The sequence below is a fragment of the Blennius ocellaris genome (genome assembly GCF_963422515.1).
Source record: "Blennius ocellaris genome assembly, chromosome: 7".
NCBI lineage: Eukaryota > Metazoa > Chordata > Actinopteri > Blenniiformes > Blenniidae > Blennius > Blennius ocellaris.
In genome coordinates, this window is record NC_137656.1 from 11,111,216 (window position 1) to 11,127,642 (window position 16,427).

General features: G+C 39.2%; 1 protein-coding gene across 1 annotated transcript in view; it reads left to right on the top strand.

Annotated features, from left to right (window-relative positions):
- Positions 1-16,427, top strand: part of ipo11 (importin 11) — a 115,790-nt gene that overhangs the window by 15,881 nt on the left and 83,482 nt on the right. Inside the window, exons 6-14 of the mRNA XM_080499990.1 lie at positions 1,254-1,386; positions 2,025-2,083; positions 7,021-7,069; positions 10,468-10,538; positions 10,666-10,858; positions 11,763-11,915; positions 12,700-12,743; positions 14,461-14,551; positions 15,573-15,620. Of these exons, the coding sequence (XP_080356116.1) occupies positions 1,254-1,386; positions 2,025-2,083; positions 7,021-7,069; positions 10,468-10,538; positions 10,666-10,858; positions 11,763-11,915; positions 12,700-12,743; positions 14,461-14,551; positions 15,573-15,620 (841 nt within the window). The remainder of the gene's footprint in view (positions 1-1,253; positions 1,387-2,024; positions 2,084-7,020; positions 7,070-10,467; positions 10,539-10,665; positions 10,859-11,762; positions 11,916-12,699; positions 12,744-14,460; positions 14,552-15,572; positions 15,621-16,427) is intronic.

The window sequence follows — 16,427 nt, forward strand, 5'->3', positions numbered from 1 at the left end:
GCTGCCAGACAGTCGAACAGCCTTCCACGTGATTAAAAACCTAAAGAAAAAAAAATGAAAACCCATTTTCTCTGCAGACTAGTGAAGACACAGACATTTCATCGTTAACTGAATCCCGAGTAACTTCTGACCTCCACCTTTTCCCTTTCAAATTTAGGATAAGTTTTCTTTGAACACGCTCATTAAATGAGAGCATTTGTTATACACCTCATTATTAGGCCTTTCACGTTGTGTTCAGTATGCCTTTGAAATGAAATGATAGACCATTGGAGAAAAAAAAAGACATCTAAGCTAACTCACAAATAAGATGATGAAGTGAGAACAAAACCGGAAGAGGTGAGGAAGGCGAATGGAAAAAAAAAACGAGATTGTTTCCCATGCTTTTCTCGTCGCTTTTTAGGTTTCATGCATTGGATTAGTTTGGTATCTCAGAAAAGAAAAGTGGCAAGCTCTTGAGAAATCTTTCCAAACGAGGAAATTGCCAATCAAAAGAATATATCAAAGCCAGTGCTGTGCTGTCAAAGCAGGGATTTCTCTTACAGCAGGCGTACGTCACTAACTTAACCACTGTTTCTCAGCCCCCCCCCTCGGGTTTGTTTTGTAAAGAGGTGCTTAGCTCTTTTTAGATTATCATTTGATCTGTTCACAGCCTAATTTATTATTCTATTTCCCCTAATGTTTATAATCGCAGTTAATTCTGCAAATGTATTGCTTTCAGCACTGTCACACTGAAATATTGAGCAAATATTTTGAGATTTAATGCATACCCATTTCTGTTTGTTCTTTTTTTTTTTTTTAAACAAATGCACAAGCAAAGCATACTCCCAAACTCATCATGATGTCTCAGCAGACTTGTGTTTTTCGCTCGACTGCAAGGATATATTGAGCTGTTCTCCACTGATGAAAACGAGAGTACGTCGGTCTCCCTTTTGATTATTTTGATTAGTCTCAATAGGAGTATGCCATCATGAAAAAAAAAATGGAATTGGTTCAGGGCCAAAATATCCCGGCAATTGGAAGTTCATTTGGAGCTCAAATGAGACCAGAGACTCCGAGGTCCCCGTTAGCCTTCACGACATTCATGACCACGACCCTTCGATGTTATACAGTAGATGCTGTTTGTGAATTTGGTGTGTTAATGCATTTGTGTTTTGTTTCCCTGTGTTTATGAGAATGGCTTAGAATGCCCGCACAGACCCCAAATAATGTTATCTGCATGTGACTGACGGCGCTGTTGATGTGTATGTTGGCAGCTGGCGTCAGGCATCTACAGCTTCGCGTGCTCTCTGTGGAGCCATCACACCGACTGCTTCCTGCAGCAGATTTATGCCAGGGATGAGGCCGCAGCAGTCAGCTCATTGGAGAGAACACTACTATCCCTGAAAGGTAACAACACGCATGCACGCTGTGATTTATGCGCTCACGGAAAGAAGTGCAGTGATCTGTACGTAATGCAAAATTGAGTGCTGTGTGATTTTGCGAATAAAGAAAAACGATGTACTGCTGTTTTAGGTTCCAGTGTTTATAATCAAACCAAATGTAAATTTGTGACAATTAAATGTGCATTTTCTGGGAATACACTCTGCTGAGATTAGTGTCGTTTTTCCACGTTTTTCAAAGCTGATAGCTATATAAAGCAAAGCTGATAACTATATATATATATATATATAATTTTTTTTCTTATGTATGATGGGAAAATTTACGGAATGTAAGGAGTATGATGATGGTCTCTATCGAGCACATCATTACACGCTTTCTGGGAATCAGTCATGCTTGTAATGTTAAAAGGTTTCTCTGATAAAGTTTGACAACAGAAAAATTATTTCTTTAATCCCTAAAAGAAAAAAACAAACTGTAAAACAAGGCTTTGAATGACAACATGTTGCATAATAGCATTCAACACATGACTACATATTCACAATTCCTGACTAACACAACTGCTTCATGTCTGTTTTGTATAAGAATTGACCCTACATTTGATTTGGAGCGATACATTCTGATTATGTTTCTTTGTGCCCCTTCAGTGCTTCGTAAGTTGACTGTCCATGGATTCCAAGAGCCCCAACACAATATGGAGGTGATGGTGAGTCCTGAGCTCTCTGCTTTGACTTGGCTGGCAAAAAAACATTTTGAATCACTGCGTGCAAAATATGGCTGGTTGTGATGATTGAAAGTGCTTTGAGCCTTGTCTCGGTTCAAAGAGTTCTCTTTGAGCTCGTCTCCCACCCTCAGTGTGAGGAAAGTCTGACTGCAGCGGGGACTTCAGTTCAAGTCTGCTCTAAAAAAAAAAAAAAAAAATAAATTTAAACCATCTCGCCACACGCTGTTGATAGGACAGCTTTGGTTTCCTCGTGGCTCAGAGTTAATGGAGTCATTTACAAAAAATGTCATCAGTCCTTTGAACTGAAGCTGCACATACTGACTTCCTCAAGCCGTGAACGTTTTTAATACAGTGGGACTATCATTTGGTTCTATCCTTCCTGGGTCCCCACAGCAAGTCATGTGATCCACGTCTGGCTCGGAAGTTTTACATCAGGTATCCCCCTGAGGCCAGTTGAAGGATAGCGGAGACCCATCACACCACTGAACATCTTTTCACAAGCTTGTTTTCCATTAACTTGACACTGCTTCCTTCCATCATTTTATAGGGTGATTGTTTGAAATATTACTTGATGGTTTTAGCAATTATTTATACAAACAGTAGTAGGAGTTGTTTGGAACTGTAAATAAATAACATGATCACAGCTTCACTTTGCCGTCAGTCTGTACCTGCACCAGCGCTTTTGGAGCCCGTTGGAAAAAAAAATTGATGCGATACAGCCGACTTTGCTGAGGAGGCAGATTTTATTCAGTCCACTCTTATAAAAGCCTGAGATTGAATGCACTTTGGATCAAATTATCTCGCAGGGCAGACTTTTGAAATGTGTGAACTTTTAAGAGCACTGCTTTTAGGCTGTCAGACTGTAAGGTACTACTTAACATGCAGTTTAGCTAATTGCTCCTGACTGGCTGATTGGAGTCACTGTCTTGTGACATTTCCCATATGCAAATCAAAAAAACTGCATACAGCAAGGGGTTATTTAAAATGTCAAGATAGCTGCAAGACTTCTGTCTGTGATTAGAACTAAAATCTCGAAACAAATGTCAACATTTTGTTGTATGGAAAAATGCTAATTTACATCATTTTACTCATGAGCGTCATGTGATTGTACCCTTTGACAAGAAAAGTTTGTCAGTGTCTAACATATCCTCAATTATGAATGTCACCTATTCTGACACACGTTTATACATTTATTTCTCAGAACTTCATTTAATTTTGATCATTTGGCCAGATTATTTACCTTTAAAATTTATTGCAAGCTTAGATTTTATGCTACAACTGTTTTCTTACTGTGATAATTTGTGTCTTTCTCTCATTCTTTGATACAATTGATTTACTTTTTAAGATGTTTATGACTTATCCGCTTTCATTTCATCTATTCTGCCGAGACATTTGTGACATGAAAGCTTTGATTGTTAGGGTTTCTGTTTGAAAATGTAAAGAGTCCGAGAGTTCAATTCAGCTTCGAGCTGTAATCTAGCAAATGGATTAATAATTCACTTAAATAAATCAGGTGTGGTCAAACATTTTATAATGTGAAACAACTGAGGATTGAATGAGTACCACCACTATGAACAGCATGGACTTAGACTAGCAGAAGCCCACTCAGTTAACTATTGCCCATTTGAGCAGACATTTTTGCCACTGTATAAAGCAGTATCATTATAGCAGGCACTGAAACTGGTCATAAGAAGGTCAAGCACCACTTTATCTCATAAATACAGCAAGGAAGGACATCAACAGTTATTTTTTTATTCATTAATGCATACACACTGGAGGCTGGCAAAGCTATTTTTCAGTTTCTTCTTCTTCATAAAATGCGTTATTTAGCTTTTGGTGTTGACATGAAATAAAGAGAAGTGTATTTTGATGTTTTCAAATTGATATGATTTTCCAAGATTACTTTACCTTTTATGTGTACATTCCCTATATTTAACATTTCTTAAGACAGATTAAATTTTCATACCATCTGAATAAGTGGTCCCAGTGCTTTTCAGCCATACTGTACTAAATAGTTAAAAATGGCTTTTAATATAAGTGCACTTTCAGCATTTGGGGGGGTCACATGTTCACCCTTGTTTTTGAAAAGTCTCTTCTAGGCTCTTTTTATGCAATGTTTAAAATGAAAGCACATTATTTTTGCATTCTCGTTTCTGGAAAGTTTCCTATTACACAGCAACATTTTGAAAAGGATGTCTATCTACATAGAAATGGAAGAAACCCTGGAAAAAATTGGCACAGCAGACTGCAAGTTGGTGCTGTTGGTTGTTTTTGTGATGCAATCACACATGCGCATAGAGAACAATACGCTATAAACATTAACATTGGCGAGCACATGGGCATTCTTATGGACAGACAACAAAAGGTGGATTGCTATTCCAGTTGACTATTAACTATGAAACTACGGAGTCCCGGGATAATATGGACTGGAAGTCATGGCGCTCTGGGGGCCAGGAGTTTTTGTTATTGTACATCTACTCACACGTGCAGAAGAACTGTATCCTACAGTGTGCATGCACAGTAGCAATGTTTATGAAAAGTTTTGTTTTCCTGCATCTGTAAGACGACGGTGTCAGAGCGTTTTCAAAAACTCGCATTTTCAGTGACTCCGTGCGCCATTATTGTTTAAACGGACACCCAAAATACAACAAAAGTTTTGTTTAAATGAAACGGTAGTCATGTAAACAGAGGCTTAGTCAATTTGACTTTAAGTTGTGCTGTGCCAATTACAAGCTTTAGAATTCTGCTGCTTTAATTGTATTTATTCACATTATGGAACATCGTTGGCTCGCTAGTTTGTTTTATATGTGTTTCCGTAATGTTCTTTTTACTGCAAAGACAACTGACTAGTTACTTCTGCCCACACAAAGAAAAAAGGCCTTTTATGTAGATGTTAGCATCTCCGTGAACAGTCTGTTCGAATTCTACTTTTTCAAAGGGCAAGCGTCTTTCTTTGTTTGGGACTGCTATCTTGAACTCGGCTGAATGTGTTTTAGGCCCGTGGCAAAAAGTCATGGCAGTCACACTCTGGTCTCCAGTGAGAAAACTGTGTGAGAATACAATGAGTCTCCTCATACATGACGTTGTGGAGATGTGAGGTTTCTCGTCTAATCACCGCAGTGGCAGCAGTGCTGGAGAACGGCACTGGGTTGGAACATTGTGACTCTGCAAATGAAAGATACCGTCATTTTTCAAAGAGGTGGAATTTAAAAACAGAGTTTGCATGACTTTTTTTTTTTTTTTTTCCCCTCAAGTGACTTTTTGTCCTGACTTGATTCTTAAACAATATTCTCAAACGTTGTCAGTCAACATATTGACGTCAGAACTAGAAACTGAATTGATCATTTTCGTCAGAAACACAAGTAACGATGCACTGACACAGGTATTGGGTCCGATGCTGCACGGAGTACTCATACTCTGAAAAAGATCCCTGATACCAAACGACCTATCAAGTATTACGTGACGTCATGCGTCAGCAATGTCGCAGGTGAACGAGAGCACGAGCGATGTTCATGGATTTGATATTCATTAATATTAATGCGAACGGCAAATGTGAGGCAGAATGTAAACCACAATCTCCCAAAATATCAAGAAATGGGGCGAAAGTGAGTCTGTACAAAGACCAGCATCTTAATCACATTTGGACCAGCAGTTGGAGCTCATTAGATCAACTGCCCAGCATGTAACTGTGAGCCGTGCTACATGCGAAAGAGTTTGGGGATTCACGCACCAAAACATGATGGAAGTATGACTAATACGCTTATTAATGGTGAGCTGGAGCATGTGTGCAGCACACAGCAAGCTTCATGTACATATAGCCTTCAAGTACAGTTTGTGTATTGTATTGTATCAATTAGGCTTAATGGCATTAAATAAGTCCTGCTATTCCTACACGGTGTTACAAGTAACTAAAAGGCAGTAATCATACTTTTGTTCATCATATGGTCTTTAAAAAAAAAAAAATGGCATTGACGCACCCCAAAACAGAAGTCATTAATATAACTTTTTTTGCATTGGAGTAATGTGTTGGTGTTGACGCATTAGAGGCTGAATGACATGACAAGACAAGACACCCACCTCTGATGAACGGAGAGAAAGAAGTGAGAGGTGCCACACACACCCAATTGGCTACTTTTATTAACAGTGCAGTCACTTTAAAATTGACTCTCCATAACACTGCCAACAGTCGACTTTGATTTCCACCACACTTCGGATTTTTCAACTTTTATACACCATTTCAGTCCATTTTGCTTACTTCTCACTTTACCATTAGGTTTTATTCCCTCACACTGCTCCAAGTCACACTCATACCTCCTCTTTAGTTATTTTGCCACAAGTGAGTTACTTGAGAATATCTTTTCTGCCTTCCCTTTTGCATTTTTTTGATTTCCTACAATTATTTCTATCATCATTTATGTCACACTCCTCGGCCTTTGCCGATCTGGATCCCATTACGTTCACTAATGCCTGCTGTTAACTGTGCTCTCCATCATCTCCCACCCTCTCTGCTGTCTTCCTCTCGAAGAAGAGCCACTCTTTCTTTACTAACTCTCACGAGTTGTAGTTAATAGCTGGATGTATGATTAATGACACCTCTGTTGACCTCGTGGCTGAACATTAATGCCGAACTAAACATATTGCATCTTCATCCATCATCTAATTTCTCACGCTAAGCCACTGGCGCTCTTCTGAACATTGATTCTCTTTTTATACTGTGTTGCTGGCGCTTTTATTTATACTCTGGAGTAAGGAGGCAAGTACGCATCCATACACACACACGCGCACACAGTCAAAGTTATCCTTTTGTTCCTATATCTGCATCTGGGCAGTACTTGTGGAGCATTCTGGAGTGATTCAACTCCAGAAATGTCGGAGAGATTAAACTTTATCTCACCCTTTCTTCATCTCTTCCTTTTCAGGGTTTCCTGAACGCAGTGTTTGAAAGGCTAAAACAGTTCTTGGACTGCTGTGAGTACACTGTCTTTCTTTCCCTCGCTCTCGCTCTCGCTCTCGCTATCGCTATCTCTTTCTTTCTCAAGTGAAGTTTTCCCAAACTGAGAACCAGTGAGTCTAGTTTCTTAATCGCAATCCGATGTGAAGCGAACAGTTTTATGGTTTGATCTTGAGAGAGCAGGTTAAAGGCCTTTAACATTGATGGTGCTCTCATAAAGTACCAGTAGATGTGAACATTAAATCTCAGCTATAAAGCTTTCTAAAGTGATTGAGTGATCCCACCCTGTTGACCCATTTATTAATCACACTGTGGCTGTCACATCACCTGATGTTCCATTGGTTTAAATGCAAGTCTAACCAGTTGGTTGTTTTACTGGGTGCCTTCTTCCTCATTTATCTACTGCATTTATTTAGACGCCACACAAAGATGACCAAGCAACCAATTGTTCCAAATCCCACTATAAGAGACTGAGCCAATTAAACCTTTTTTGTCCCTGTTGCATAATTAAATTTGTGTATGTTTAGTGAATGAAGTTCTCATGGCAAAGAAGAACCAAAATCCTTTTGAAATTTTTCGACTCTCTTAATGAATTGTTCACAAGATAATTGTTTATACTGTTGTACGACTTTAGTGAACACAATTGCACAGTGATCTTGCACCATTTGCATGCTACTGTCATACAATGCCATAAAAGCACCGTCAACTGCAGACCCCATACCCAAAGTTTTCGGAACTGTTGGAAAATAGTATCCAATTAAAAAAATAATCCCAGCACCTTGAAATACCTAGAGTTGGTGTAATGGTTCCCAGTATGTTTGGGAAGGTTGGGATTCGATCAGGTGTAAGATCAAGGTGACTTTGAGCTCATGGATTGGTGTTAATGTTATTTCCCAGGAGCCACATTGAGGAGTCTTTCAAACTTAGCTCACTTTTTTAATGTCTCCAAACAGAGAACTATTTTGAAGATTAAGGGACAAGGTCACCGGCATGCAACCACAAAGTGGTAACTCCAGTTGGTCCTTGCTAAGCCTTAATCTCTTATGGGTCAAGGTAAAACAATGGTAGACATTCTGAATCCTTAAAGCAGTTCAGCCTCCCCTTGAAATGCCCCTCTAGTGGAAACAGCGCGTGCAGAATATGCCCAGCGGCAGCCTTATAATCTCGCCCTCACCATCAATTCTCCCTTTTTTTCGTTCCCATACAGGTTTGTCATAGCTAGACCCAGTGAGTGTGAGATAAATCTAACGCGCAACTCCACAAGCTACCACAGCAGCAGATGTCAGTGAGAATATTATTTGAGATATCAGCCACAGCGATCACTTCAATATTCACTCAGCTGATGACAGTGCAGGCGCAGGATCCCGGCCTGGTTGGTATTTTGGACTAACAGATAGGGGAAACAGCAAGGCAGCTCACAGCCGGGCCGGTGAGAAATATCAGCTCTGCACAGCCTGATAAGGTCAAATATATAAATCGAGGTTTTTTTTTTGGAAAGTCTTTGTGGGCCATTCAGATGTCTGGCTCTTACTGTTTGATGTATGTCCTGCAGCCAAGGTCATTCAGTAATTTTATTCTTAAACTTTCTTTCTAAACTTCATATCCGTCAGAGATAATGAATACACTTTTGTTTTTTCATCTCTGTTCCCGTGTGTGTGACTAGACGAGCACATTTTGTAGGTTTATACGTTCGACCTCGCTGACTTTAATGATTTAGTGCGGCACCTGATAACATTACCTGCTGTTGCGCACCTGCAAATCAAGAAACAATGGCGTGGACACAACGTCAATAAAACGTAATTGTGTTTTGATTTCCATAATCACTGATCTGTGCAGTATCTGGAGAAAAAAGCAAGTAGGCAGAGCAACCTTTGAGTCAGCTCAACTTTTTATTGAATCCACTGTCACTTTAAGTTAGTACTTGCGAAAAGTAATGAAAGTGTGCATAAAGTCAGAGGAAACAGCGACGCTCTCTGTTCACAAATGAGTATAAGAAAGCAAGTGTGATACTGACAAGCGAGTAAACCACATTGGTTGTCAATGTTATCTAGTACCTCATGGGACACTTTATGGTGTCCTATTTCATATTGGAGCATTTTATTTTTAAAGTAATTTTTATTACTGCACTGCACCATATGCATCATGCTTGTGGCACATTTACAAGGTAGCAAGGCTAAATGAACCTCACTTGTAGCTTGTGGATGATGCCATTAGACAGGAAATGGAAACATTATGCTTCTTTCTATGACGATAATTTCTAGACTTGATAGTGTTGATCACTATTTCTTGGTAAATGAACTTTTTTTTTGTTCCTGCTTGAAATCACAATCCTTCAAATGCAACCTTGTTGCTGGTAATTAAATCCAAGTCCCATTATGGCTAATAAAAATGAATTGCTTGGTATATATTGTTTCTTTAATATGAGCGATATTTTTCAGTTTAGGTGATAACAGCTTTAAGACTCCTCTCAGGGGACAAGAGACATACTACCTGCACACCAGACGGTCTATGCCCCAGTGCTGCTGTCAATCACCTGTGTTTGTTATGCATATGCACAACTTTACCTCCAGCAGGCAAAACTGAAATTTAAACTGAAAGAGGCTTTCCTCCGATAAGAGGATGCCTTTGATGTTGTTTTAAACCACCATGATTAGTTTGAAACTTTGAAATTCCTAAAAGACAGAAGTGTGTGCTCCACAGTGGTGTTATCAATTCTACCCCTGCATTAATTGGTAATCTAACTGAGCAATTTAACCTGAGCAATTTCTACTGAATCAGACATGTTCTCTTTGAAAATATAATAAACGGAAATTAAATGGGCATATTTCTGCATGTTTGTTTCTCCTTTAAAAAGATAAAAAATATATACATATCAAAAGCTTATTAAGCTTAATACTGTTAAGTACTGTAGAGTGAATAGGGCTGCTAAACTAACTGCAAATAAGTCAATCTGTCACAAGGGTGTCTTAAAATTATAGAAGCTAACTGAATAGCAAATACTAATTGTATGTTTCTTATTAATTCAACCTGTATTTATTTTAGTTTGAATATGAACTTTAGAGAAAGTTCAACTGAGATCTTGTTCAAATGTGTTTCAAGTGACTGTTATTCTACCGATCTAATACTTATTAGAAATTATTGGATGCAGGTCGTTTAGGGTGGTTTTGAGGGCTCACGGGTGGCATGCAGTCAGTCCGTTATCAATGTCTTGTCTATGGTCTTACAGTAAACACTAACGATCCTTTTGTGGGAATAAACTTTATGGTACTTTACAGTACTTTATTTTCCCTGCGTATCTTCAAACATATTAAAAATGTACTGGTCTGAAATTATTAGTCTGAAGATGTAATAAAGTAATGTTTGTCTTCTCCTTTCAAGGTCTTTCTATTTTCTTGTTTTTTTAATTATTTTTCAGGTCGCCAAATTGGTTCAGAAAGCACGTGCAGAGAAAAGCTGGAAAAGACGATAATCTTGTACACAAAAGTTGTGAGTTAATTCATGCATGCACTGTAATACTGTCAGTATAAGACACTATCTGCAAATGTTTGGAAAAAAACGTTTTTTTTATTTATTTTGTTTATACTCTTATGTTATTCACCTGTCTTCCATGTAGCTGTTAGACTTCCTGGAGTGCCATCCCTGTGCATTCATACCGCTGATCCAGCGTTCCCTGGAATTTGCTGTGAGCTACGTGTTCACACCTGCAGGAGAAGGAGTGACCTTTGAACGCTTCATCGTTCAGTGCATGAACCTCATCAAGATGATTGTGAAAAATGATGCCTACAAACCAGCCAAGAACATCGAAGGTGGGATATGAGAGCATGAGGACGGGGATTGAAGTGTTCACGTAAAGTAATAAGACATGGCAGGCATTGCAGATGTGAATGAGGGTATGGAGAGTGAAATGGAAGCGAGGCAATCAGATCAGAATTTTGGATGTGTGCTTTATCGAACAGCTAAGAGCAAGCAGCTCTTCAAAGCTTTTCACCAGTGATGTTTGGAGATGCACAATACTGCATTACTGTCAGTGTCACTGTACCTCATCACAGTTCATCTTTATTTTAAGTTGCCTGAGGCCTCTAGTGCTTCATTAGCAACAGAGCGCAGTGCTTCGTCTTTGTTCTGCCAGCCAGTGTGGTCTCTGATGAGCCTTACTGAACATCTTTCACCTCAAGTATCATCCTCGTGAGCTGCAATTTTGTATTTAGTTTTGTTTGATTGGGCCAGGAATTTAATGAAGTCTGTCGATAGGTTTGCCTTCTCCAGACTCTGAACAAGCAAGGTATGCTGTGTATCAAAAGTTATCTGGCTTGTATTTGATCACCTTTCCATCTTCAAATGATGAGAAAGTATAGTATACTTTTAAGATTAGTGAGCTGAAATCACAAGATGGTCAGTACTTTAACCGTTCTTTTCATAAAATTAGGTCATTCAAGTATACAGTCTGCCTTTATATTGAGCTATTCCCCTGAAAATGTGCTTTGTATGAATTGTTTATAATATTGCTATGATTTCCAAAATGAGTCAAATTCAAAGCTCCAATGATTTGGAAAATGCAAACCTGAGATAAAAGTATTAATATGGCTCAGTGAGATGTGTTAAGTATCTGTACTGGAGATATCCAACTGTCTTGTGTGTAATTATGTTTACCCCTTTTAACTTTTTCTTTTCACTCTAAACCCCATCCCGCCCACCCCCTCCCTCCGGCAGACAGTAAACCTGAGAGTTTGGAAGCTCACCGGATCAAGACCGCTTTCTTCACACACCCCACGCTGACAGAGATCGGACGTCGGCTCGTCTCTCACTACTTTCTACTCACAGAGGAGGAGCTGGCAATGTGGGAGGAGGACCCTGAGAGCTTTGGTAATAACGCATCCCCCGAACACACAGGCTGAATCCAAACGTCCAGATTTATCTGGATTTGCAGACCAGCAGAGTTCACGGATGCCCGGGAATGCGAAGCCTCGCCAGATTGACAATTCATGAAGTCAGCAGCATGGCTTCGGGTGCCGAGTGCAACAGAGCGTGACATATTGCATCGATGTATTGATATGGTAGTGATAGTGTATCAAAAGTAATTTTCTGGATGTGTGTCTGTGATATTTTTGTATGTGGCAAAATTGCCCGTAGCAATGTACACATAATGCTTGATATTATCAAGTCTGTTACATTAACAGTGTTCATACATCTGTATCTAGATTCATGTCAAATATCCCAAGTTAATGCCAAAACCTGATCTTGATAGAAGCAACCATAATCCTGTCCCTCGTCAATCCCATTGGAATAAATACAGTCGAATAGATCAAGGATCAATGATCAAGGATCTTGATATTGTGGTCGCAGCAAAATTGCTAACATTGTTTTGTCCTTGCAGCCCAGATTCTCGCAGACTCGCTGTAATGACATAGACTCAGACAAAACACTTTATAAAGCTGAGGCAACCAGGGCCCGGCGTTAGTTGTTGCTGTACTTTGGATTCAGTTCTGTAGTTGTACAAAGCCACACACGCCCGAGAGTGTGAACATCTATTTGCACTTGTAAAGGACAGTCAAGTTGTGCAGGGTACAGTGTTGTGCAGTCTGTTGTAGCGCCTCAGTGGAAATCTCTGTGCATTCTAATAAATACTCATTTCTCATCATTTCTGCAGCTGTTGAAGAAACAGGTGGTGACTCCTGGAAGTACAGTCTTCGGGTAAGTGAAGGCTCAGCTGCACATACTGTACATCCCAATGCAGCAAAACCAAGCAAGACCTGTAAAAAGAAATACAGTACTATGCGGTCAACATTCTATTCTAAACTTAAAAATTCAGCATCACCTGCTGTACAGTTTGCGAGATAAGAACATCTGATGAAGATAAATGCCATGTCATCTCTTAATATCTGTTTGAATAAAAGTATATTTTACAAACCACGGGGACTGATGTCATGAATCTTTTTGTATATAACATTCTTTATACTTCAAAGCATTGTTTAATGCATGGAAACATAAAGGACAATATACATTACAGCATTGTAAAACAGTGGAGCCTGTAAGTTTATAGTTTGTTCCGGCGGATGTGTCGAGGCACTTCAGCTGTCATCGAGGCAACGACATAATCTTTTATGCACTCTTATACATTTTATCTGTCCCCTATTTCCCTTCTGTCTCTTATGGCCGACCACATAATGCTCACTTTAATCACTACACATGACAAACTTCTGTCCTATTGTTTCTTTGAAGTACTGAAAAGTACTCTAATTGAACCTCAAGGTCTTGTTGTTAGGGCTTTATTCATTTAAAGCACGTAGCTGCAGAAGAAGAGGGGCATTACAGTCCATGAGAGTGTATTAAATAGGTAATTACCCCACAATGTAGAATTCTCTACAGACAGCGGCTACCTTAAGGGCTCCTTTCTTACTTTTTAATCTATCAGTAGGCCTCTTTTTGATAGCTCACCATGTGTGTTATTGTTGAAAAGCATGAAGACCTTTCAAAATGTACTCTGCTGCTGCCTAATGACATTTTCTATTATCAGTTTGAAAATATCTTAAGAGTTTTAAACTATGGTGTTCCAGTGTAAGTCCCAGTTGCAGCTCAAGCATACTTTCTTTGTTATTACTATTATGCTTTTTATGGAAGTTATTGTGTTGAACTGGCTTAAGGTTTTCAAAGATGTAATGTACTTCAAAGTTTCCGCAGATCTTTCCAGAGAAGTCTCAGAAATGAGACGTACTTGCCAGTATACAAATTTTTACTCAAGAAGTTGTGCCTTTTCTCAACATTCCTCTTCCTGTATATGAGCACATTATCATGCTAAGGATGGCACATGACTGTAATGTCAGTATCCATCTATTTCTTCCTTGGTCATCAATTGTAGTGGTTGATTACAGATGACCTTCCTCTACTGGTAGTCTCACCTGTCTACTTCAGAAAGATATTCTGTGTTTATCCTTTTATAATGGAGCCAGATTGGTTGTTTTCGCCTCTGGCCTGCTACCATCGAAGAAGAAAGGTTATATCACCTTTTTTATTTAACTCCCAACTTATTTGAAACATCCAATGAGCGAGTGAAACTGTTGAGCATTTTTTTAAATAGATTTCCCTGACAATGTCTTATTGACTTTTTATCGACCTGGCAAGTCAATGTTTTGTTAAACACCGTTTGTATGTGTGTGTATTTGGGATGCCTCTTAGTATAACATTTTTTCTTTGTGTTTACAGAGGGTATGTAACGGCATCACTTATTCATGTGATGTGCCTGACAAAACCACAGGTGGCTGCAAAAAAAACGCAGAAACATGCATTAGTGTGGTGGGGGGGAGAGAGGGACATGAATTATTATGCTGAGCTGTTCACATAATAACAATGGGCTTTTGCATTTGCCTTCTTTCCCATCATGTAACACACTTTCCTTTGTTTCTCTACACAGCCTTGCACAGAGGTGTTGTTCCTGGATATCTTTCACAACTACAGCCAGACCCTGACACCGGTTCTATTGGATATGGTCCAGAACCTCCAGGGTCAGTGTTGTATCAGTTATTTCTAATAACATTAACAACTGCACATTCTCTTTATTCAGATAATATGTGGATGTCTTGTGAGACGCTTCTAAGCATTGCATGGAGTGACTACCAGTTCAGAACCTAATAAATATTATTAAAACACAGGTTGTGAGTCAAATGCTTTTTGTAGGCATTACTAAACAGTGTTTTACATTTTTTTTTCTCTGGTTTTTTCTCTTAACAAATCTCAAAGCATTTTTACATTTCTCTGTTTTTTGAAAGATGTTATTGAGTTGTGTTATCTTGCACACACAGAATGATTTAGTACACTGAGATCACAAAGTAGGCCTCACAGTGAACCCGGTTTTCCATCGTCAAATGCAGCGTTACTACCTCAGGGCAACTGATACATATTTCATGTATAAGAAAACAGCAAGGCAGGCAGCTTTGTCCGTGTTGCCTTAAGCACTCATGGGATCTATGATATGAAATCTATAGTCTTGACAGCATCTTCAACTTCCCCTGTGACAAACATCACAACCTCTGCTCTTGAATCACCAGCTTCTCAATCTGACGCACACACACACTCTCGCCCATCACTTCTCGTAGCCACCTGGGGTGTATGGCATGCAGCTCTTGTCCTCATGCTGAATTAACACTGCCTTGCCCTCACGGTGGATTAGAGAGCCTCCGTCCCGTTACTTAGGCAGCTCAACAATTCAGGTGACAGCGGAGATATTGGTCCTGCTGGAGCAAAGAATAGGGTTGAAAGGAGGCACCTACTGGTTTTGAAACCCGAGTACACAACAAAGGTTCAGCATGGGGGGAGAAAGAACAGAGCACTAAAAAGACAAAGGTGGCATTGATACACAGAAGTCCAAGTCTTTTTAAGTTAGAGCTATGTTATGATATAAATCCACCAATGCCACAGTACTTTTGTTATTTTTTTCACAGTAAACACGAGTCCTCAAATGCAGTTTCTTTTTTCTTTTTCTTTTTAAAACAAACTCCATCCATTGTGTTTTTGTGTTTTTGTCAGGCCCAACAAACGTGGAGGATCCTGTTCAGTTGCTAATGAAGGATGCAGGTTAGTAAATAATTCAATTGTTATGCCAGATATATTAACTCAGAAGTATATTAGTTCCATTTTTCGAACATTGCTGCTTCTCTTTCCTGAACAATGTACGTCAAGTCAAATGTTATTTGTTTTTGGGCATTTCAAAGCTACAATGCAAACAGTGTATGCTCAGACATATTCAATTACATTTGATTAAAGAGAAGGACAGGATACGTCATAATTTGTTCCGGCATCAGATTGAAACCCACTGTGGCTCTGTAGATCTTATGTTCATATTCTTCCCTCTCTGCCTTTTTTCTTCTTCTTTTAGTATATATAACTTGATGGTCCTCCATGGCTGCCACTTTGAAGGTTTTATGGTAAAGACGACTAAATCACTGCCTGCTAAGAGGGCCTCTGATGCCAGATACCCCTGGAGATTTCAGCTGTCTTCTGACATGCTGCTAAAGCTGCGTTCTCTATCGTGTGCGTGTGCGCGCGGGAATAGAATCAACAGCGGCAGCAAACAGTTTCTTTGCGAGCTCAAAAGGCAACAGTGTACTTGTTTGGAATATGGACGTTAAATGTATTTCCTTTCCAAAGGTAGAATAAAAAAGTAATTTTAAATCTGCTGAGAATAAGAGGGAAAACTGATTTATACTGCTGTAATAAAGGAAATACAATCATCTTGTTTTTTAATCAGCTGAAGAGTGAACCAGCCACGGCACAAATAATCTTTTTTGGCAAATATTCCATACTGGCAATAAACCAAAAATGAAGCACTCTTTAGTCATTTTCACCTCTTTTTTTTTTTTTTTGTCCCATTGGATGTTTTTT